The sequence below is a fragment of the Trichosurus vulpecula genome, chromosome 4 (assembly GCF_011100635.1).
Source record: "Trichosurus vulpecula isolate mTriVul1 chromosome 4, mTriVul1.pri, whole genome shotgun sequence".
Classification (NCBI taxonomy): Eukaryota; Metazoa; Chordata; class Mammalia; order Diprotodontia; family Phalangeridae; genus Trichosurus; species Trichosurus vulpecula.
The window spans coordinates 297,005,148-297,027,497 of record NC_050576.1 but is presented as its reverse complement, the minus strand read 5'-3'; the positions used below and the strand labels follow the sequence as shown (position 1 = coordinate 297,027,497).

Here is a 22,350-nt window from a genome sequence, read left to right as displayed (position 1 = left end):
CTCTTGGTTAGTATAATATGTGTTATCCTTGAAATACTTGTTTCACCAAAGAAATGCATTGTTATTGTTGTAAACTCTCCCATTTAACTTATGACTCAAACAGTAGTGAAATAGGTAAGAGGCACCTTTACTTTGGATGGGCACTTAGTTTTGGAATAATTGTACATGGATGACATGTGATTACACTGATTTTATTTTACCTTCATTCTTTGTATTTCAGGATTCTAGGGCTCTTTATCCGGGGTATTGAGGAAAACAGCAGGTCTAAACGGGATGGATTATTTCATGAAAATGAATGCATCATAAAAATCAACAATGTGAATCTCATAGACAAAACCTTTGCTCAGTAAGCACTTTTTTATTGTTGTATTTACTTTATTGATCCCCAGAATGCTTATAATAGTTATTGAGCTCATTATGGGCAAAATTGTAGGTAGAACTTCTGGTCAGTTTCCTACAAATGATCCCCAGTACATCCATTTAGAAATGCATTCTGTGTTTGAGCACACTCAGGGGTGGCCCCACATGTGTCACTGGCAGCCCTGTATATGTTAAGCCATAGACTATATCAAACCTTCCTGTCTAAATGGTTGTCATGCTTTGGTATCAATGGATGGCGTTTGTTTTTCTTGGAACGTGGGTCACTTAGGCGAGTGTTTAATGACTATTTTCACAGACTGTTGATTCAGCTTGTTAATTAACTTACGAGATGTCAGCAGTATCCATTAGTCTGAAAATCTGTGATAGGAGTTTGTCAGGACTCAGTGACTAATAGAGGCTAAAATAAATAATTTCAAATTAAAATACATGCCAAACATTTATCTTTTTGTCTTCATGTGTAAATTTTACGAAAATACCCTACTGTAAAAGTAGCAAACGCCTAGGTTCTAGCTGTGTTATACTCCTGTAAAAGAGTACTCTAATGGGTTAAATTGGGTCAGATGATAAATAAAAGCATATAAGAAACTATTCTTCATTAGGAAATGTTAGGATATCAAAAGTGTGCTAAAGGCAACTATTGTAGACTTCTAGAAACAAACAACTTTATAATAAGCTTTTTAATATTCTAACACTCTCTAATAAAGACTAGCAGCCTCTGATGATGACATGGTTCGAACTGCTTGAAAGATGGATCATAAACCCAACTGCTATTTCTGGAGAATAAAAACATACAGATGATGATTTTAATATGAGAGTATGTATGCAACCCAAGTCCTACCTTGGCACCTTAGAGAAAGTTAAGAACACAAATAAATAAAAAGAACAGTACATTGTATGGATCCTCTCTGAAGGAATTTATGGAAGTACAGGGACAAGAATCGTGGCATAGAGGGTTGTGTTACCTGCACTATTGAAAGGACTACCCACACTGATAAGATCAAAAATCCATTTTAAGCGTCAAGGTACTGGTACTCAAATGCACACGTAGCAAATATATTAGTTCTGTACTCATTCATTCTTTATCTTGTTTTACAAATAAACATAAAAAAGAAAGCTTTTTATGAACTCAAGGAGAATTTACATGGAAGTCGAAGGTTGTGATGTGTAATGAGTTGAAATACTTCTAGATTGAGTGTTCTTAACCTGTGGACTACAAAATGTTTTCTCAATATTTTGATAACTTTTTTCGATATAATATATTTCTTTGGAAATTCTATATATTTTATGTTGTAAATTTCAAAACATTCTTCAGAGATGGAATGCATAGACTTCACCAGACTTCCTAAGAGGTCCATGACACAAAAAGGTTAAAAACCTCTGCTTGAGATTCCCTAGTTCTTATAGTATTGATGATAATTATCTTAAGTAAATAAATTATTCCCCCATGATTTGAGCTAATGATTATAGCTTTAAAAGGTGGCTTACTGTGTATTAAAATAAAAATGATTTTCTTTCAAGGGCTCAAGATGTCTTCCGTCAGGCGATGAAATCCCAAAATGTGCTCTTACAAGTGCTTCCACCAAACCACCGTGAGCAGTACGAAAAGTCTGTCATTGCACCTCTTGGAATATTTGGTAACAGTGATGTTGTTTTGAGAACAAAGGTATCCCCTCCAATCCAAGGAAAGCCAGCATTGAAAACAACCAACCTGACAGGAGCAAGCAGTCTGGAGACAGACACACAGATGTCTAGCCAACAAAACAGGAGCCCCAGAGTACCAAGACTAGGAAGAAAGCCATCATCACCATCACTTTCTCCCCTAATGGGGTTTGGAAGCAAGAAAAATGCAAAGAAAATTAAGATTGACCTTAAAAAAGGTAACTATTGAATCACAAGTATTATGTCCTAATGTGACATTTAATATAAACATGTGGAGGCTAAGTTAACTCATATTCTTTAAATTACTTTAAATCAAAGTATAGAGTGAATTAAGTATGTACTTAAGTAATTTTGTACATATTGTTCCTGCAGTTAGGTTTTTTTAAAATATGGAAATAATATATGCATTTTGGGAAGCAGAGAAAATAATTGTATGTCACCATGTAAGCCATTGGTGTGATTTTAGTTTTCCAAAAGCACAACATCTAAATGAAGCTCCTCTTCCTCCTCTTCTGCCTATTTACAGGAGAGTCGCACCTTTGTATGTGGGTGTTCTGTCCAAAGGAATATAAATTTTGATTACTTAAACTTTGCAAAGTATCTTGGGTTTTGGGGGCTAGATTTTTTTCTTCCATACTTATTTATTCTCTTTTTTTCAAAACACTGGGACAATTAATTCTTTTGTCTCATGTAGTTTTCATTTATGATTTCTTGACATATAGCTCCGAAAAACCAGGCTTTGATGAAGCTCATTGATATTCAAATGGAGCTACTTGACCATGCCTTTAAACCCAAATCACTCTGGCTCTTACTGATTGACCAGTATAGGTCCCAGCCCAAGCCTCACTTGCTCATGGCTCAGAGTGAATGTAAATAGCGATAGTTTCTATTCTGGCCAGAAACACTGGGGCTCTTTCCCTCCTAGACTGATTATTTTTTGAAGACAGACTAGGCCATCTTTTGCCTCAATCTTTACTTAGCCTTTAATCACTGAATGGGTATTGCCTCAACAGTCTGAGACCTGAGAAAGACCATAGATTAAAAGGCCAAGGGCTCAACTGCACCAGGGGCTGTAGCCAATCGTCCTGACCTATGTCTTGCCAATGGACTGCAATGACTGGAGAGAGAATGAGGCTGATGACCTTGCACAACCCTGCCTCACTTAAGCCCAGTTAACTTGCAAGTCAAAACATCACCCTCTTGATGTCAGTGGTCCTCTTGGGGAAAAAAGGATAAACAACCAGGAGGGGCAGTGGATAAAATGCCAGACCTGGAGTTAGAACAACTCATCTTCCTGAGTTCAAATCTGGCCTCAGACACTTACTAGCTGTGTGACCCTGGGCAAATCACTGAACCCTCTTTGCCTGGTTTCCTCATCTATAAAATGAATGGAGAAGGAAATGACAAACAATACCTGTATCTTTGCCAAGAAAACCTCTAATGGATTCACAAAGAGTCCAACATGACTGAAATGACTGAACAACAACAAAAAAAACCACTTATTCGTGTTTAAGTTTAAGTAATCAAAATTTATATTCCTTTGGACAAAGTACCAACATATAAAGGTATGATTTTCCTGTAAACAGGTAGAAGAAGAGGAAGAGGAGCTGCATGCAGATGTCGAGCACTTATTGTATAAAAACATTAATGTATCTAGCAGACTTATGGTTACCAATCATGGCATAATGAATATATCTGAACTCAGGAAGATAGATTTGGGTTCAGATATCATTTCCTTGTACTTAATTGTTTGTTCTTCAGTAAATCATGTAACTTACACTTTGAGGTAGAATGGAAAGAAAGTTGAATTTGCAATCAGGAGTTGGCTTAGCCTGTGTGACCTTGTGCAAGGCAGTCTCTTGATGTCTTTGGACATGAGTCTTTTCCTTTGTGAAATGAGATGGCTGAACTAGTACTACTGAGGTCCCTTCTAGTTTGATATCTGTGAACATATAGCTTGTGAGCCTCAGTTTTACCATGTGTAAATTGGAGATTATTCCTATAGCACCTACCTCACAGGGTTATTGTGAAGCTCAAATGAGATAATGTGTATAAAGCATTTTATATACTTAAAAGCACCATCTAAATAGCAGTTAGTTGTCATTATTTATAGTTCCCTTTTTATTTATATTTTCTTTTTTCCAATTGCATTAAACATTAGGTTAGATTTTCTAAAAATTAGCTTCACATCTTTTGGAGGTGGCTTTCCATCCGCTAAGTACTACTTGATTCTGAGGAGTTAGCATTTGACTACTGTAAATGGCCTCTGGTCCTCTTTCAAAGTTTGAATACCAGTTTACTCGAGGGAAGTAGTAATCCTCTAGAACAACTTAGATAGTGACTATCATTAATTCTGCTCATTTAGTCTTGCAAATATCTTTCATACAATGCTAAGCTTTTAAAATGTCATTCTGGTCCACACATTGCACATTTGTTCTAATCCATTCTCTCATCCTTACCTCCTATTTCTATTAAATCTCTAAAAATCTCTATTTTCTTATTCAGAATTGTCAAGGTTGCCCGTGGCCCACAACATTCCTGTTGTCCAAGTCAGATTAAAATGTAATTAGGAAATGTTTAACAAAATAAAAATACAGTAAAACATAGATGACATTAAAAAGTGATTTTCTAAATCAATATGCAGCTCACTGGAGTTCTTATGTATGGGTTAATGGCCCCCATTCTATTTGAGCTTCATACCACTACTCTACTTTTTAACTCATCTCATCTATTTCTATGGTAGACATTACCAGTCCCTCTTCCACCTACAGCTGCAAAACGATCATCTTAAACCACCGTTCTGACCGTTGGCACTCCCCTACCCAGTCAACTTCAGTGGCTCTCTCTTGCCTTTGGGATTCATTTTACATGTAAAAGCCTTCATAAAAGCTTCTACTTATTACATTTTATTCCCTACCATACTATATATACTCCACCTAAACTGATCTTCTTGCTGTTCTCTGAGTAAAGTCTCTGTCTCCTACTTCCATGCCTGGAATGCTTTCCCTCTTCATCTCTATCTCTTGGAATACCTAGTCCCCTACAAGGAGCACTCGACTTAAATTTCAGTTATTTTTCAGTCATGTCCGACTCTCCATGACCCCATTTGGGGTTTTCTTGGCAAGTACACTGGACTGGTTTGCCATTTCTTTCTCCAGCTCATTTTACAGATGAGAAAACTGAGGCAAACAAGGTTTAGTGACTTGCCATCGGTCACATTGCTACTAAATGTCCGAGGTCATATTTGAACTCAGGACTTGGCTTACATACTTTAAAACAGCAACCTTTCTTCATTCCCTTGGATAATATTATATCTCTCAAATGCCCAAGAAATCACTTTGTATTTGTTTGATGTATTTTATTTTGTATTTATTTATACATTGATTTTGTATTTACTTATGTATAAACTTATTATTCCTTATTCCCCATTATTGTCCCATAAATCCACCACAGGGAGCTCCCTTAACTATCTGAGGAACTTTTGATTTCCATCTGTTGATCTCAAGCGTATACCAGTGGAGGAGGCACATAAGCTTTGGTTATCCTATACTTTCTCTATGGGATTGGCATGCCCTTTTTTTCAGGTCGTGTGTGCATTCTCATTATATTATTTTAATAATTCTATAATGTGCCATAAAAATAATAATTTTCAGCATGGACACATATGGTCTGTTTGACCCTGGACAAGTCACTTTACCAAGGCCTAGGACTATAAGTTACAGATTAGTGGTGGATCTTCATTAGTTTCTTCTTTACACTGGGAAATTTGCCACCATGTATTTAACTTACAACACAGAGCTGGAATAATGATAGCTCATATATGCCATGTGGTCACAAAAAGTTCTCCTCACATCACTGTGAGCTCAGCAGTATTAAGTATTATTATTATTTCCATTTCACAGATGGCAAACCTGAGTGTCACATGTTATTGCACCACCAAGTCTGACCCATTAAGAATCAAAGTCAGAATATAAATAAACCCGGGTCTCTTGTTTCTGTTTTATTTCATGATAAGAAAGTGAATTAAATAGAAATGAGTGAAAAGAGAAGACAATAGGATAAACAAAAACTCCAGTTGCTGAACTGCTCAGAAGATTTCAGTATATCTTCCCTGGATAGCCTTTTCTGTCAAGTTCCTTTTCTAATAAACCTATTTAACCCCAGAAGATTTTGACATTCAGAAGAAATGTTTATTATTGGTACTTTTCTTGTAACTGAGGCCGTTGTATTAAGAACCACCACGTGTTCAAGGCTTTACTTTACAAAGAAATTGCTTCAAATATTTTAATTTTGAAAATCCTAATTAGTGTTAGCTGCTTTTTTGCCATTTCCATAGCTAGAGCATAATACTTCCAAAGTATTTGTTGAACTAAGGACAGGTGAGCAGAAGGCATATATGTGTCTATTGTTCGTATAGTTTTATGTGTGTTAAAATCATGTTAATTGAGAACCCACTAATCTGGAATTTCTGATGACTCATACAAGAACTGGCTTGAAATTTACCTTTGCAATATGAATAGTTTGCCATGCAAATTAATAGTGTAAATAAAATTTCTGGGAAAATGTTTGAACTACTTAAGGAAATAAACTCTTCAAATCATCCAAAGTACTTAAGAAGCACTCATTTACATGTAAACAATCGATATGCTAATTATAAATCATACAGTTCCCTCTACTAGGCTGCACTTCATTAGCCTAATTCTAGTGGTGGGAGGTGAACAATGACCATTATAGGCCAAAATAGGATGGATCCCAGAATGGGCACTAGAAAGGAGAAAATGTGACTCTAAGCCAAGCAGGAAATGATTGTCTCTAATGGAAATTAACATAAGCACGGAAACCAGCTGGGTACTATGGGAATGACATAAACATTAGACTTTCTCAGAAGGAAAGGAGGAAGAAAAAGGTATGTTAAAACAACTAAGATATGGAAAATAAAAGATGCCTAGGTCCTCATTAAATCTAATAATAATTGCTCTCATTTGTGTAGCATTTTAATCTAGCAAGTGAGAACCTGTAAGTAATTCTTATGCCAGTTTTAGGGATAGGGAAATTGAGGCTCACAGCACTTGTATGGCTTGCTGGTAGTCATAAAGTTCATAAATATCCATGCCCAAATTGAGATTCAGGTCTCCTGATTGGTTATGCATCCAACAATCTTTAGACTATAGTAATACTTAAAAAAATCAACGTGTAAAAAAATGTAGAAAGAGAATTTTATCAGTCTGTCTCCAGCATCATATTGTACAAAAGATGCCCTAACAAATTGACTGGTATAAATGTTTGATTCTAGTTAAGAGACAGAGGAAAAGGGAGGGGGGCAGACAAAGAGATAGAGAAGGGGAGGGAGGGAAGAGGGAAAGGAGGGGTTGACAGATAAGGAGAGTGAGAAGAGGGAAGAAATGAATGAAGTTCGGGGCACTCTAGTTTGGTGAAATTATCCTTTAAGATTGTCCAATTTCCTTAACTTTGATGCAGTAGATTCACCAAGTAATCTTGCCTTATTTTGTTTAGTGAGATAGCTCCTTTTCTGGGAAGAGAAGACATCGACACAGCTTTTCCAATACAACTTGTAGTTATATTTCTCCTTTAAATAAATGCGTGAATTGGCTTTCTTGTACAAATCAGAGAGCAGGGGACCAATGGTTCTCAATAAACAAAAACTCTGTAAGGCTGAGAAATCAGACTTTGGACTCATAATTATAAGGCAACTGTTTAGGCCCAGGTACCATCCTAGTGCCATTTCATTTTATGTAGGTTACTCCACTGTCTGAAAGTGATAAAACCTGCATATATTTTGTAAATCAATCAGTATCTACTCTGTCAGACACTGTTGTAAATATTGGAGATATGAAGACAAAACAAGCACAGTTCCTGCTCTCTAAGAGTTGACATTTGAACAGAGTGACAAGCGCAAATATAATTGTATACAGAATATCTAAACAAGGAGCATCAGGTAGTTTTGGGAAGGAAAGCATGAACAGTTTGGGGAGAGAGGCAGAGATCGTGGCAAACTACATATGGTGCTTAAACTAAGTCTCATTGGCAATTATGGATTTCAAGACATAGAGATGAGGAGGAAGAGCCTACTGCAAACATGTGCATGTCTCCTCCATCCTGAAAAAACCCTTCACCTGATTTTGCCATCCCTATTAACTATTATCCTGTATCTCTCCTGCCCTCTGTAGCTAAACCCCTCAAAAAAGCAATCTTCTGTAGGTGCCTCAAATTTCACTCCTCTCACATGTTCTTCTTAACCACTTACATTCTGACTTCCAACCTCATCATTCCACCAAAACTGCTCTCTCCAAATTTATTAATGATCTCTTAGTTGCCAAATCCAATGTTCTTTTTCTCAGTCCTTGTTCTCCTTGACCTCTCTGTAGTCTTTGACGCTGTTGATCACTCCTCTCCTTGATACTCTCTTCTCTCTCAAATTTTCAACACTACTCCTCTGGTTTTCCTCCTACCTAGCTATTCTCCATCTCCTTTTGTGGATATTCCTCCAGGTCATGCCCTCTAAATGTAGGTGTTCCTCAACGTTCTGTCCTGGGCCCTCTATACTACTTCACTTGGTGATCTCCTCAACTCCCTTGGCTTTAATGCCATCTCTATGCTGATGATTCTCAAATGTACTTTTCCTGCCCCAGTCTCTCTGTTGACCTCCAGTGTTGCATCTCCAACTGCCTTTCAGACATCTAGTACTAGAAGTCCATAGACATCATAACCTTAATATGTCCAAAATATAATTTATTATCTTTCTGCCTAAACCCTCCACCCTCCCACCTTCCCTGTTACTGTGGATGGTGGTACGATCCTCCTCAACCTGGACTCCTCACTATCTCTCACCCCCATATCCAAGCTGTTGCCAAATCTTCTTGATTTCACATTTGCAACAATATACCCCCTTTCTTCTTTTGACACTACCTCCATTCTGGTACAGATACTCACCCCCTCATACCTGGACTGTTGCAATAGATGCTGGGGGTTCTGCTGGCTTCAGGTCTCTCTCCACTCCAATGCAATCCTCCATTCAGCTAATAAAGTCATTTTCCTAAAGCATGAGTCTGACCATGTCACCCCCACTACTAAGTATACTTCAGTGGCTTCCTATTGTCTCCAGGAACAAATACAAAAAGCTCTGGCATTCAAAGCCCATCATAACCTATTACCCTCCAACCTTTCCAGTATTCTTACACCTTACCCTCCCACACGTAATCTCGATCCACTGACACTGGCCTTCTGGCTCTTCCACAAACAAGACACTCCATGTCTCTGCTCTTGAGCTTTGCTCTAGCTGTCCGCCAGGCCTGGAATGCTCTCCCCCTTCTACTCTGCCTACTGACCTCCCTGGCTCCCTGTAAGTCCCAACTAAAATCCCTTCTACAGGAAGGCTCCCCCATCTCCTCTTAATTCCAGTGATTTACCTTTTTAAAATATTTCCTATTTATCCTGTACACAGCTTACTTTGTAAATATCTGTTTGCATTTGCATTTTGTCTCCACTATTAGATTTTAAACTCCTTGATAATAGGGGCTGTCTTTTGATATTCTCGTATCCTCAGTGCTTAACACAGTACCTGGTACATAGTATGCAATTAAAAATGTTTATTGATCCATTGGTTGATTGAAATAGTACAAAGTTATAGAAATGGGAGATGTAGCATCCTATATACAGAATAGTGAATAGCCCTGTGTGAGGAGAGGAGAAAGAAGTCTGGAAAGGTAGGAAGGCAGGCACCAGGTTGTGACAAACTTTAAATACCAGAGAAATTAATATTTGAATCTAAAGGGAATAGGGAGTCAGTGGAGTTTTGAATAAGGAGCTGGGGGGAGGACATTGCTTTTGACACAATCAGATCTGTGTTTTAGGAAAATTACTTCAGCAGCTGTGTGGAGGTTGTATTGATGTGGGAAGAGATCAGGTAAGGAGACCAAGGAGGAAGCCTATTACAGTAGTACAGGAGAAAGGTGATAAGACCCCAAACTACTGTAGAGGTTGTTTGAGTGAAAAGAATGGGACATATGGGAAAGATGTCATGGAGATAGAAATGACAAGATTTGGAAATGGATTAGATATGTAGGGCAAGTAAGAGTAAAGGATTAAGGATGACATTGAAGTTGAAACCTGAGTGATTGGAAGAATAGTGATGCCTTTAACAGTATATGTATGTATGTATGTATGTGTGTATGTGTGTATATATACATGCATGTATATATACACACATATAGTATATGCATGTATACAAACACATGTATACACACAACAGTATACATGTGTGTTTATGTATAGGTGTGCATTATACATACAAATACACGTATACATATGTATATACATGTGTGCATATACATATATGTGTATCAACATAAATTAGTTTGAAGGAAAAGATAAGGGGTTCTGTTTTGGACTTAATGAATTTGTGATACCTATGGCACCATAATTCAGAATTTTCAAGCTGAACCTTCCTTTGTTTATTTGAAATAATGACGTTTCACAACCCTTAATTATTTAAGCTCAGTACCTGTATACAAGCTTATTATAACTGTTGTTGTTGTTTTCCTATGTCTTTGCTTTAGGTCCCGAAGGACTTGGCTTCACTGTGGTTACCAGGGATTCCTCAATACATGGTCCTGGTCCGATTTTTGTGAAAAATATTTTACCAAAAGGAGCAGCAGTGAAAGATGGTCGCCTGCAATCAGGGGACAGAATTTTGGAGGTTAGACCTTAGAATAGTCTCTTGATGAAATGAAATCTTTGTCCTTTGGCTTTGAAAATATTTTCCAGTAGTATAAATCCAAAAATAAAATTAAAAAAAAGAATTCGAAAATTTTATTAAGAAGCTACCAGTCGGTCTAGTTTTGAAAGGTGTAGATAGTATGATACAAATAGTCCTAGAACATTTTTCCCTCTCCAGTGTTCTTCTGTCCCATTAATGACTAATTAAAACAAAGATGGCTCAGAGGCCAAACCAGGGGTTTGGGTTCACTCTGGGGTGCATCCAGTCGTATCACAAACTTCAAGCCATATGATCCATATCCCTAGCTCAAGAATCATCTGGCTTCTCTCACGTAGGAATAAGCTAAAACTGAGTCATGTTCCCTTAGTCTGATCTGTGCCGGAAGTGATACTCTTAAGTATAAACTGCATCACTTGGGTTAGATTGGAAATGGAATAGCTGTGGAAATGGACAAAACTGCTGGATGCTACCAAACTTTTTTGTAGCCACCTGTGTTTGGTCATTGTGCCTCTTAAGAAAGAAAACCCCCCTTTGCCGAAAACTAGCCAGCTTTGGTAAATTAAAGGTGTTCCTGTGATGTTCTCTGTAATGGCAAAGCAGAAGAGTGGATACATAGCAAGCATCAGGTGGGAGCCAGATTTGTTTCTCCATTAGCAAATAGTGGCCCACTGACTCTAAACCTGAAAAAGCCTTAATAACGTCTGTTCAATGAAATTTATTAGTTCAGTTAAGCAAACATTGGTTAAGCCTTTTCCATTGCGCTAGGTGCTAAGGGTATGTACAAAGGTAAAAAAAAATTACCCAGTCTCTGCCCTCAAGTAACTCACAGCCTAGTAATTAGTATAGAGACACATACATAAGTAACTATAATGCCCATAATCATGATGAAAGTGAATAGAAGATGTCAAAAGAATGAGAAATTGGAGAAGTAAAGATGGCCTCCACCTAAGAGAAGTAATTTAGATTTAATGGAAACAATACCTGAGTAGGGTACCCATTGACCACCACATAGAGCACATCCATTCTAGAGATGGGAGACTATTCATTGTTAGTGTTATAGTAACTCATGGCTGCTCATTGCCATAATGGCATAAGAAAATGCCAGAGAGGCATTTTAAATCTGCTTCCTACCTGTTGGAGGACCATACTTTGGTAGTATGATAGTCTGATTCGTTTTCTATAATGACATATCCCATAACAATGCATGGTAATCATGTGAGTATTTTGTGAAATGTTTCCAGCTGATTCCTTATTTATTTGTCTTTCTTTGCAATCCCAATATGCCTCAGTATTTTGCTGCTTTTTCTCAGAGTATCGAGAAGTAGAAGAGGGTGGAGGGAGGGTACTTTTTGGAAAGGGTTTCTTTGCCTGGGTCTGTGAACATTTTTTTTAATTTAATAATTGTATTTCAATGTAATTGATTTCCTTTGTAAATGATTTTCTTTTATTTTATGCATTTAAACACATTATTCTGAGAAGGGGTCCCTAGGCTTCATCACTCTTCTAGAGAGGGCCATAACACAGACAAAAGGTTAAGTACCCCTAATCTAGGAGTTGACAAGTATTTTAATAGCTGCTCTTCATCTAACTGCATTCGTTCATTAGGTGAATGGCAGAGACATCACTGGTCGGACTCAGGAAGAACTCGTAGCCATGCTGAGGAGCACTAAACAAGGAGAGACTGCATCTCTTGTCATTGCTCGTCAAGAAGAAAGCTTCCTTCCCCGAGAACTGGTAATATTCATACTGCAGTCTACTGACACATGAAAAGATCTGAAAGGCTGCATTGAATTCCCACTGATTGAGAAATAAAGAAAAGATCATAAGGTTTTCTATCATGACAATTTTGAGAGGAAGTCAATAGTGAAGAGCCCTAGTCACAGGGCTTTGTCTCTGAGCTTACTGATGAAATTTATCAGAGACTTTAAAATAAGATAAAAGAGGCCTGTTTCCCAAATTTTCAGATGATACAAATGTGGGAGAATTAGATAATAATACCCTGGATGACACCAAAAGACTTCACTAGACTAGATCAATGGGCAAAAACCAACAACCCAAAATTTAACAGGGCTAAAGATAGAATCCCACCCCAAGGTTCAAATAACCAATGCATAAGCAGAGGAGTAGCCTTGAAAGTAGTTTATGGAAAGACCTAAAGATTTCAGCTGACCACAAACTTATTTTGAGCCAATAGTATGAAAGGCAAGTGTTAAGAACGAAAGCAGACCTCAGTTGCATAAACAAAAGTACAGTGTATATATCAAGGGACAAAGAAAATGATCTCTTCCAACTCTACATTGTCCCGCTACTCGCCGAACTTTAAGAGGATTCCTGGTAAACTAGACAATGTCTAGATGAACACTGGCATGATAGTGAGGTAGATTTCTGGAATCTGCCATATGATGATACTGAAGATATCCGGCCCATAAAAAAGAAGAATGGGAGACTTGATAATTGACTTTTAATATTTGAAAACTTATCATGGGTAGGAGGAAAGAGATACAAAAATTTTCACTGTTCCAGATGCCTGAACTAGGACCGATGGGTAAAATTTATAGGTAGTCAGATTTTGACTCATTCTTAGAGAACTTTCTGACTAATAGACCTTTCAACAATTTCATACTACCCACACCTGAAAATGTTCAAACTGGGACTACACAGCCATTGAACAAATGTGTTGTAGAAGGGATGAGAGGGAGAGATTACCTGGAAGATTCCTTCCAACGTCATGATCCTATAATTGATACATTTGTGTGTGTGTGTATCATAGGTATGTATGTAAACATATATATGATACATATGTATGTAATTTTACCCATTATTTCAATTTTGATGGAATTTTATTTCTTTCTCATAAGTAATATCATAGGCATAGCTCACCAAGGAATATATGAAATTAATTATGCGAATATGAGACTTTGAGTAAAAAAGACATTTTCCATCCATTTTTGTAGTTTTCCATAAAATATTGAGGATGTACAGTGATTATTCTTTATAATTTTACTCTAAAGCAAATAGATTTGATTCCTAACCATTCAGGAAAGCATTAACTATCTAACCATATTTTGTGATGAAGATTCTTTGTAACCATAACAAAGTCAAGGACTTTGATTTTTGCAAACATTTTACAGTATGAACCCAGAACCCTTGTTTATGGAAATATGGAATTGTGTTATTCTTTCTAGCTAGAATCTCTTTTCTAAGTGCTAATATATGAGAACCATAATAACACTTTAAATAGAGGTCATGTCTGGCATGCCTCTGAGTGGAAAATACACTTTGTTGTGGTAGATGTACACAGTTTTATTTGAAAGAATGTAATAATGAATAGGGTGCTATGTGATACATCTTTGTGCTTCCTTTAAAAAGAAGAAAAAAGGTATCACTTTGGTCTCTTCTCTGTTATCATGATTGATGTGCACACTTGACTTTCCAATGAAAGTCTGGCAGGATGAAGGAAAGACAGCACTTCCTCCTTTTGTCTTGTCCCATCTCTTTTGAAGAAAACAAATTGTGTTTATTGTTTTCCTGCTCTGAGGTACTTCCCTCTGTCTTTTGTAAAGCAGTTTTGTTTTGGGTTTTGGTGGTGGTTGTTGTTGTCAGTTTGCTCTTAGTGGCATGTTCTCATCTGCCACCCGTGTGTTGCATATTTTCTGACATTTAAATAGCCTTTACTTCCTTGTTATTGCTAACTTCTTGTAAAATCTTAACTTTCGTGACCAACTGCTGTCAGCAGTCATACAGGAAGTTCCAGTGTAAGTCTGTCTCTCTGATGTGACCTTCCATCATTCCCCAGCCGTTAGCCTCCATTTCCTGGACATTTTCCTGACTCAGGACCTAACTGAAGTATACTGAGCTCGTACATTTCCTGCTTTAATATTCCCCCTCTTATTTTCTCAACCAATCAGTTGAGGACCACACAACATATTTAACTAGCCCTGTTTTCCATTACAGGAAGATTGCTAGGTAAAACACCTAAGAGTAATTAAAAGGTTAGCTGCTTCCAAATAAACCTTTTACCCAAAGTGACTTGCCCAAGTCTAAAGACCCTTGCATTGTCATATACTCTGGCTGGCTGATTTGTGGTGACTCATGCTCAGAGAGAGCATTTAGGTAGTAGTTTATGGAAGAAGTGTGTCAGTAATAGAATTGTAAGGTGGAACTGATGTGTCTGGTTTCTCCACTTGAAGGGAAAACCTCTCTACTACTTCATCAGTGGTCTGGTGTAGTCTAGTCTGAGAAGAATATGTCTAGTTCTTCCTTTCTTTTATACCTGTAATTTTTTCACCCCTTTATGATGGTACAAATCAATCTCTCTCCCTCCTCCTTTTATCTCTATCCTCTTTTATGGTTCCTTGATTTCTCCCCAACCTTTATTTTTATTTTTAAAAAGAATTTTTCTCTTTAAATTTAAGGGCTTAAATGCATGAGATTTTTGAACTACTTAAGAAGGAAAACAAATGATTTCTCATATTATTAAAGTGTGTGTATATATGCATACATTCATGCATGAATATGTTTCTATATGGCTGTTGCTTCCTCTTAGTGGATAGAGGGGAATCCTCTGTCTCCCTTTGTTAACCCCTCTTTGCTAATGTTTCATTTTCTAACCTGCTGTCTCATTTAAAATTATCCTAAAAATCACAGCAACCCCTGGTGGGTAAAACGAGCTGTAAAAATTTCAAATGTATTTATAATTTCTCCCTGCCATGCTTGCCTGCTATTAAATTCTGGCCTCTGCAAGACGGATTAACTGTATTTCAAGTGAGCAAGTTGCTCCCGCCTGGCGTGATAGAGATCCAAGAGGTGCCATATTTGTCATGCTGATTTGACCTTCACTTAGGAAGATTGCTTTTGCTTAGAAAGAAAGATGCACAGGTGGTGGCTTCCTTAACAAGGAGAATGCTTTGTGAATTCAGATGCAGCTGCCATGCTTTCTTGGGCCAGTGGACTGCCCTCACAAATCTTAGGTAGCTCAAGAGCCTTCATGTTTTTACCCAGTCTGTTTGTGGTTAACAGAAGAGTCCTAGCAGACATCATGGATGCCAAAATCTTTTAAAGACATAAAATCATGGAAGAATTAGGCATGGGAATTTAGATGAACCTTCTTTATCTAATACATTATTTTATTCCTCCTGGTTATTTAAATGCAACTAGTCATTGACATCTGACTCATGGTTACCCAAGGACGCTCAAGATGGATGTATAGAATATTTTCTGCTTGGTGGCAAATAAGAGAAATTAAACAAAGTTTCTGAAGTATTTTCCCTAGTTAGAAGAAAAGACCAGGAATACATGTTAAAATCAAAATAATAAATTATATATGAGCCAATGAACTGTCAACATGTTCATCACCACCTTTTCTTAGTCCTTTAAGGTTTTCTCAAATATGATAGACATTGTGACCCACAAGAACTTGTAGGCCTCCAGGAAGAGTTAAGCACATTCTATTTATTGTTAAATACATTAAGTCTGTGTCAGGAGCAGTATTTCTCTTGCTCCTTTTCCCCAAAGCAAGCAAAAAACATATATAAACAAAAGCATTCATAGGTCACTCTGGACAAGTCACTCATCTTCCACGTTGAGTTAGACAACTCCCCGAGTCATAAACAAATTGCAGTCTGCATCAGTGGAGCAAGTTTTTCAAGATGAAGAAATCACAGATTTTTCAGCTACCTTACATTCTTGCTTTCCAGATCTCCTTCCATGTCTGTTAAAATAGAACTCCTGCTAAACTAGTGCCTAACACAGGACACTGCATATAGTAGACATTTGATAATTTCCTTTCCCCAATCCCTTGAGCCTCCCAGGTTCCATTGGACTGGCCAAGCAGGGAGAGCCTCTAACATTGTCCTTTCCCTTCCTCTGACACTGATTGTGTAGCTCTCTTGGGAGTAAGAGTCACATGGTGGCTGCCACAACTTGAATGATTGAGTATATCCAATTACATCCAATGAGGTAGAGGACTACCATGCCTTATTATATCTCCTGCCACTGTATCCTAAGGTCCTAAGGGCCTTACCATCTTCCCTGTGAATGCACCCTCTAGACTCCAGGATACTGCTGCCTGACCTTCTAGTATGCACTGCAGACCCCTGGATCCCAGTGGCCCTCCTGCCCCTTCAAGGCTTTCTTTCAGCCATCTAGTTGAGTTGTCTTCCATGGTTGTCTCCCTCAATTAGAGTGTGACTTCTTGGAGAGCCACAACTCTTTTTCTTATTTGCCTCCTTATCTTTCAGCATGGTGCAATGAGGCCAATGCACATACACTTAGGCATATATGCATGTGTGTGTGTATGTGCGTGGGTGTGGGTGTGTGTGTGTGTGTGTGAAGTGGGATGGGAGAGTTCTTGTAAAAGAAACTTAAACTATAATAGTGAAGAGGAAGAACTGGAGATGCAGCTTTGCTGCTCTGGGGCCCCCATGCCCAACATGGACCCTTAGAAGATCCTACAGAATGTGGCGCAGATTGCCCTGGGTACAGGAACAAGGGCACTTACTGGAGTCACCTCAGTATTAGCATGGCAGTGGCAGGGAGAAACATGCACGGGGCTGAATTGGTGCCTTGCAAAAAGCCTGGCTTTTTGTAGGTCAGCATATTGTTGAGATATTGTTGCACGTGGATCTGACCATGTCTTATCATCTCCCTCCCTACCACCACCATCCCACTCAATAAACTACAGTGACACCCTTGTGCCTCCATGTAGACCTGGGTTTGAATCCCTGTTTGCTATTTAAAAGCTTTATGGTGTTGGATAAGAACTTTTACTCCTCTGGGCCTCAGATTCCTCGTAGGGAAATATGAAGCGATTGGACCAGCTGCTCTCCAAAGTCCTTTGGCGCACTGTGATTTTAATACTTGACTCCCCATGGAGATGTAGCTCTCTGATAACAATTACTCCTGACCACAGAAGTTAAAGATGTCAGTGATATGTGTATAATGTATCAACTTAAAACTTGTTAAGGTAATCACTGTGAAAACATTTAGACAGGCAAGTCAAATAGTGTCCATATACTAATAATAACAATAACATATTTAAAAATCACAAATCACTTCCCACATTTAACTCTCTACCTGATGAGCAGCCTGAAGATGAGAGACCTTAAACAAGGTCTCTGGTCATTCAGCTAGTAAGTTGTATAGCCAAGATTTGAACTTAGGTCTCTGATTCCAAGTCCCTCTCATTCTCCTAAATCTCCTGGCCTCTTGTAAGACAATGTAAAATTGATGGCAAATGGCCACATGCTATCTGCATCTAAATATTTTTAGATTTGAAGACATTGAAAAATTTCAAGTTATGGCACCAGTCACTTGGTAGAGTAGAAATGATGTTGTAAACAATGTCGGGTTTATTAGACAAGGCATACATAGGCATGCTGCGTGGAATGGAATAGCTATTCCAACTCCAGTTGAATTCAGTCAAAGTTTAGGACTAAATTTTTGAATGACTGTTTTGTTTTCCTGTGCGCATTTCAACTATGATGTGGAAAATATTCTGTGAAAATTTCAGGCACAATTGAGTTGTGCCTCTTTTGGCCAGTTGCCCCCTTTTTTGGCAAGGGGCCAGTGCTGAGCACAATCAAGTTACACAACTCAATTACACCTGATTTATTTAGGCAAACTCAATTGTACTTGACTTTTTGAAGGCACAACTCAATTGTGCTTTGAAATTTCCACACTCAATTTGATTGTGCTCAAAATTTGCCATATGCAGGCCTGTAGCTTGTAGATTCGCACACATGCCAAAGGGAGGCTTAGTGGAAAGGCTCTAAAGATTTGGCTGGAGGTATTTTTCCTGTAGTCCTCCTCCTTTGCTTCCTTAAATACTCCTTGGCTCTCTTTTCCCTTTCCCACTTCCATAAGATAAATGTTTCTTTCATAATAATCCTTGAATGAATGAATATAAGGTGACTTCCTTAAAATAATTATCCTTAAATGGGCCATCTTTGCAATCATCCCCACCTCCAAGGGGAAAATGACTAGGTCAAGAATGTTAAAGCACATAGGGAACATCTCATTCATAGGTATCAAAAACACCTGTAGGTGCTAATGCTTAACTCTTTATCTTTGAAAAGTTGGGAAAAATAAGGCAAAAATAAAATAATTTACTAAGTATGACATTTTTTAATTTGCCAAATGGAAACATTGAGAAACAACCTTTTAGCTCATTGTCCTAATCAACAAAGACATTTATTTGAGTTTATTCATTCAAAGCATTTATGAGGTTCTACTTCCCTACCTTGCCTCCATGACAGTACCTTATTCACCTGTTCACCCCTTTCATGCATTTTCCCCCTCCACTGGAATGGAAATTCCTTTATAATAGGTACCATATTTCTTTTTGCTTGTGTTTGCATTCTCCATGTTTAGTAGGTCTTGTAAATGTTTAAAAATTGCTTGTTCACTTGGCTTGACTTGATGTATAGACACTGTTCTGGACATTGAGGAGAGTCCCTCCCTGTCCTGAAGGAGCTTACATTTTACTGAAGAGAAACATGTATATAGAAAATTGAATTTTAAATGAATACAAGGTATTTTCTGGGGAGGAGGGCAATAGCAGTTGGGGCAGTCTGGATCAGCTTCCAATAGGAGGAGGCATTTGAGCATTGCTTTGAAGAAAACAGGAGGGAATATCTTCCAAGCATGGAAATCTGTCCAATGGCATAGAGACAGGAGTGAGGAACAGCAATATTATTTACTAATGGAATGATTCTGTATTCTAATCTGAGCTTTTGCCCTTGCTGGATTTCTGACCTTTTGATCTTTGGTAAAGTCATACGAAACTCTCTGAGCTTAAGTTTTTTTCACTGTGGAATGAAAATGCTAACATTTGCAATGCCTGCCTAGCAGATCAAATGAAGTAGTGCCTACAAAGTGCTTCATGACTGCTGCGACCACTGAAGAAGAGCTGCCTACTTGTATCTATGAAGTGCTTTGTAGTAATGAAGAGCCCAGTGACTGTGTGCTATTTTTTTTAATAGCCAAGTAATAGAAAATAAATCCATGATGTTAACTTACTGCTTCATTCTCCTGAAAATACTTAAGCTTGAAAGGATATAGTTGCTGCATTCAACACAGCTTTTTTTTAATATAAATGAAACATGTTCTATTATAGCATTATTGAAAGAGGTGGAAGAAGTTCTTGCTATCTTATACTTAAGGGTATAGCCTAAATACAACTGTTTGACTGGAATCATCTCTGTAGTGTGGTAGTGACACCAGGTTCTTAAAAGACCTTGCACAGAATTCAAGCTCTCTCCAATTCTACCAAAATGCCCGGTGATGATACTGTAATAGACTGTCCATAGGCCAAGGTCTGGTCTCACATAGATTAGAGCAGGTGTGTGTGTGTGTGTGTGTGTGTGTGTGTGTGTGTGTGTGTGTGTGTGTGTCTGTGTGTCTGTGTCTGTGTCTGTTGGACCTCTCTGGCAATCTGGTGAAGCCTATGGACATCTTCTGAGAATAATGCTTTGCAATACATAAAATAGAATACATAGGATGACAAAAGCAACCAATTATATTGAAATATAGTTATAAAACCTTTTTAAAAATAAGTTTATGGACTCCCCAAAGTTTATAATAGGTTCCAGATTAAGGACCCCTGGGATTATAGAGAGACTTACCATTAGAAGTGATGGCATTTCTTGTCTCTTTAAAACAGTTTCAAGATCCTATGCCCATTGGTGGGGTGAGGAGAAGTAGACACTATATTTCAATATTTGCAATATTTCAGGGCATTTGAGTATAATTATATTATCTTTTTTTAAGATGATACCTCAAATTCCTAAGATTACATCCACTTTTGTACCATGAGACACAAGTTTTGTTCATGGTCACCATGGTCACTGATGCCATTATTTGTGCTCCTAGAGTGCTAAGAAACAAAAGACTTTGTGAATTTATGTGTTTAAACAGATCATAAAAGTAGCATCATGACCAACCACAGACTATATCCTCCTTATTATCCAGTTAGCCAAATGTTACCAGTAATTCATGCCAGCTGTTGACATGGAGCAGCTGGATAAGGAGTTGGTTACAAAACTCAAGGGATGACCTTGATTTGCTTAATTACCTCTAGACTAAAGGCTGGCCTGTGATCAGTGCATTTGTAAAGGTGCATTTGGTGTAAGATAAGGAAATGTGTTCATTTTCTAAAGGATGTTTAAAGATTAGGAAAAATAACTGGCTTAACTGATTGTGGCTGGCTTTTCCAGCTGTTATCAAAGTAAATACAGCACATGGGAAGCTGCCACTATGGCCCATTTCATTTTGAAAATCTACTTAGAGGCTTGATCATGTTTCATCTGCCTGTTTTGCAGGGAAAAAAATGTGTGATCTTTATCATTAAAAGAAATCAGCTTGAAGATCATTTCTTTTTTCCTTCAAGTTGATGAAATAAGGATAGCCACTTAAATAGCAATCTGTTGCCACTTAACTCCTCCCATGCCGTGTCCCCATAGATTCTCTGGGCAATGGCTTTTAAATATGTTCTCGTTATTTTTAATGAGTGCATAGAGCATAAGATGCATAATGCAGAGTTAGATGAGCACCCTTTCACTGAACTTGTCACAAATAATAAAATGCGAATGGCTTAAGAGGCGTTTTTCTCTAAGATTTGGCAATTATTTAACATAAGATGCTAAAGTGCTACCACCACAGAATTCCTTTTTAAATGGCCAGCCCTCAGTTATCAATTCTTGCTCTTGTCTTCATTTGCCTGCATCCCTTGTGCAGTCTCAGATCTCTCTCCCTCATGTTCTTCCTGTAAAAGAGGATCTTAACACACAAACACTAAAAAGAACTGAGATCATTTAATGTGGTGGTGTTTTGATTTCCTTTAATGATGTCAGATTCTTCTATGATATACATGTTCAATTATGTTTTCAATGCCACTTACTGAGTTATATGAAGGACTTTTATCACTTAGTCATTCTTTCATTAATTCTGTATATTTCTTAGCAGCATCACAACTGGAAGAGGGCTGTTAATCCATTGGAAATGTGACTCTAAACTTCTTTTTCCTCCCTGCCTTCCTCCAAGTGTAGGTATCACCATGTACAAAATAGATTTGCTCCTGAGGATTGCATACAAAATAGCTTCCATATACCAAACTTCTCGCTCGTCATTCATCTTAAAATTGGAGATATGCTTGTATGTGAGAAAAGTGCTTTGTCCCCAAGAATAACCAATGAACAAAGAATTACCAACTGAGTCAAATAATTAGAAACTGAGGTGATGCCCATCAATTGGGGAATGGCTGAACAAGTATATGAATATGGTATATGAATGTGATGGAATACTGTGCTGTAAGAAATTATAAAGGGTCTGGTTTCAGAGAAACCTGGGGAAGACTTGTATGGAGTGATGATACAAGTGCAGTGGCCAGGATCAGAATTTATACAGTAACAACAATATGGTAAAGATAATTGAAAGACTTAATAACTCCAATCCACACAATGATCAAACATAACTCCAAAGGACCCATAATGAAGCATGGCATCCACCTCCAGATGGAGAACTGATAGACTCAAAGGAGAGGCTGGAGCATATTTTTTTTCCTTTCTTTTCTTGGA

At 37.8% G+C, this 22,350-nt stretch overlaps 1 protein-coding gene across 2 annotated transcripts in view; it reads left to right on the top strand.

Annotated features, from left to right (window-relative positions):
• The window catches only part of PARD3B (par-3 family cell polarity regulator beta), a 1,291,066-nt gene that overhangs the window by 706,365 nt on the left and 562,351 nt on the right, over nucleotides 1-22,350 (top strand). For both annotated transcript variants that reach the window (XM_036754801.1, XM_036754802.1), the window contains exons 7-10: nucleotides 221-346; nucleotides 1,900-2,258; nucleotides 10,617-10,756; nucleotides 12,383-12,511. In XM_036754801.1, the coding sequence (XP_036610696.1) occupies nucleotides 221-346; nucleotides 1,900-2,258; nucleotides 10,617-10,756; nucleotides 12,383-12,511 (754 nt within the window). The remainder of the gene's footprint in view (nucleotides 1-220; nucleotides 347-1,899; nucleotides 2,259-10,616; nucleotides 10,757-12,382; nucleotides 12,512-22,350) is intronic.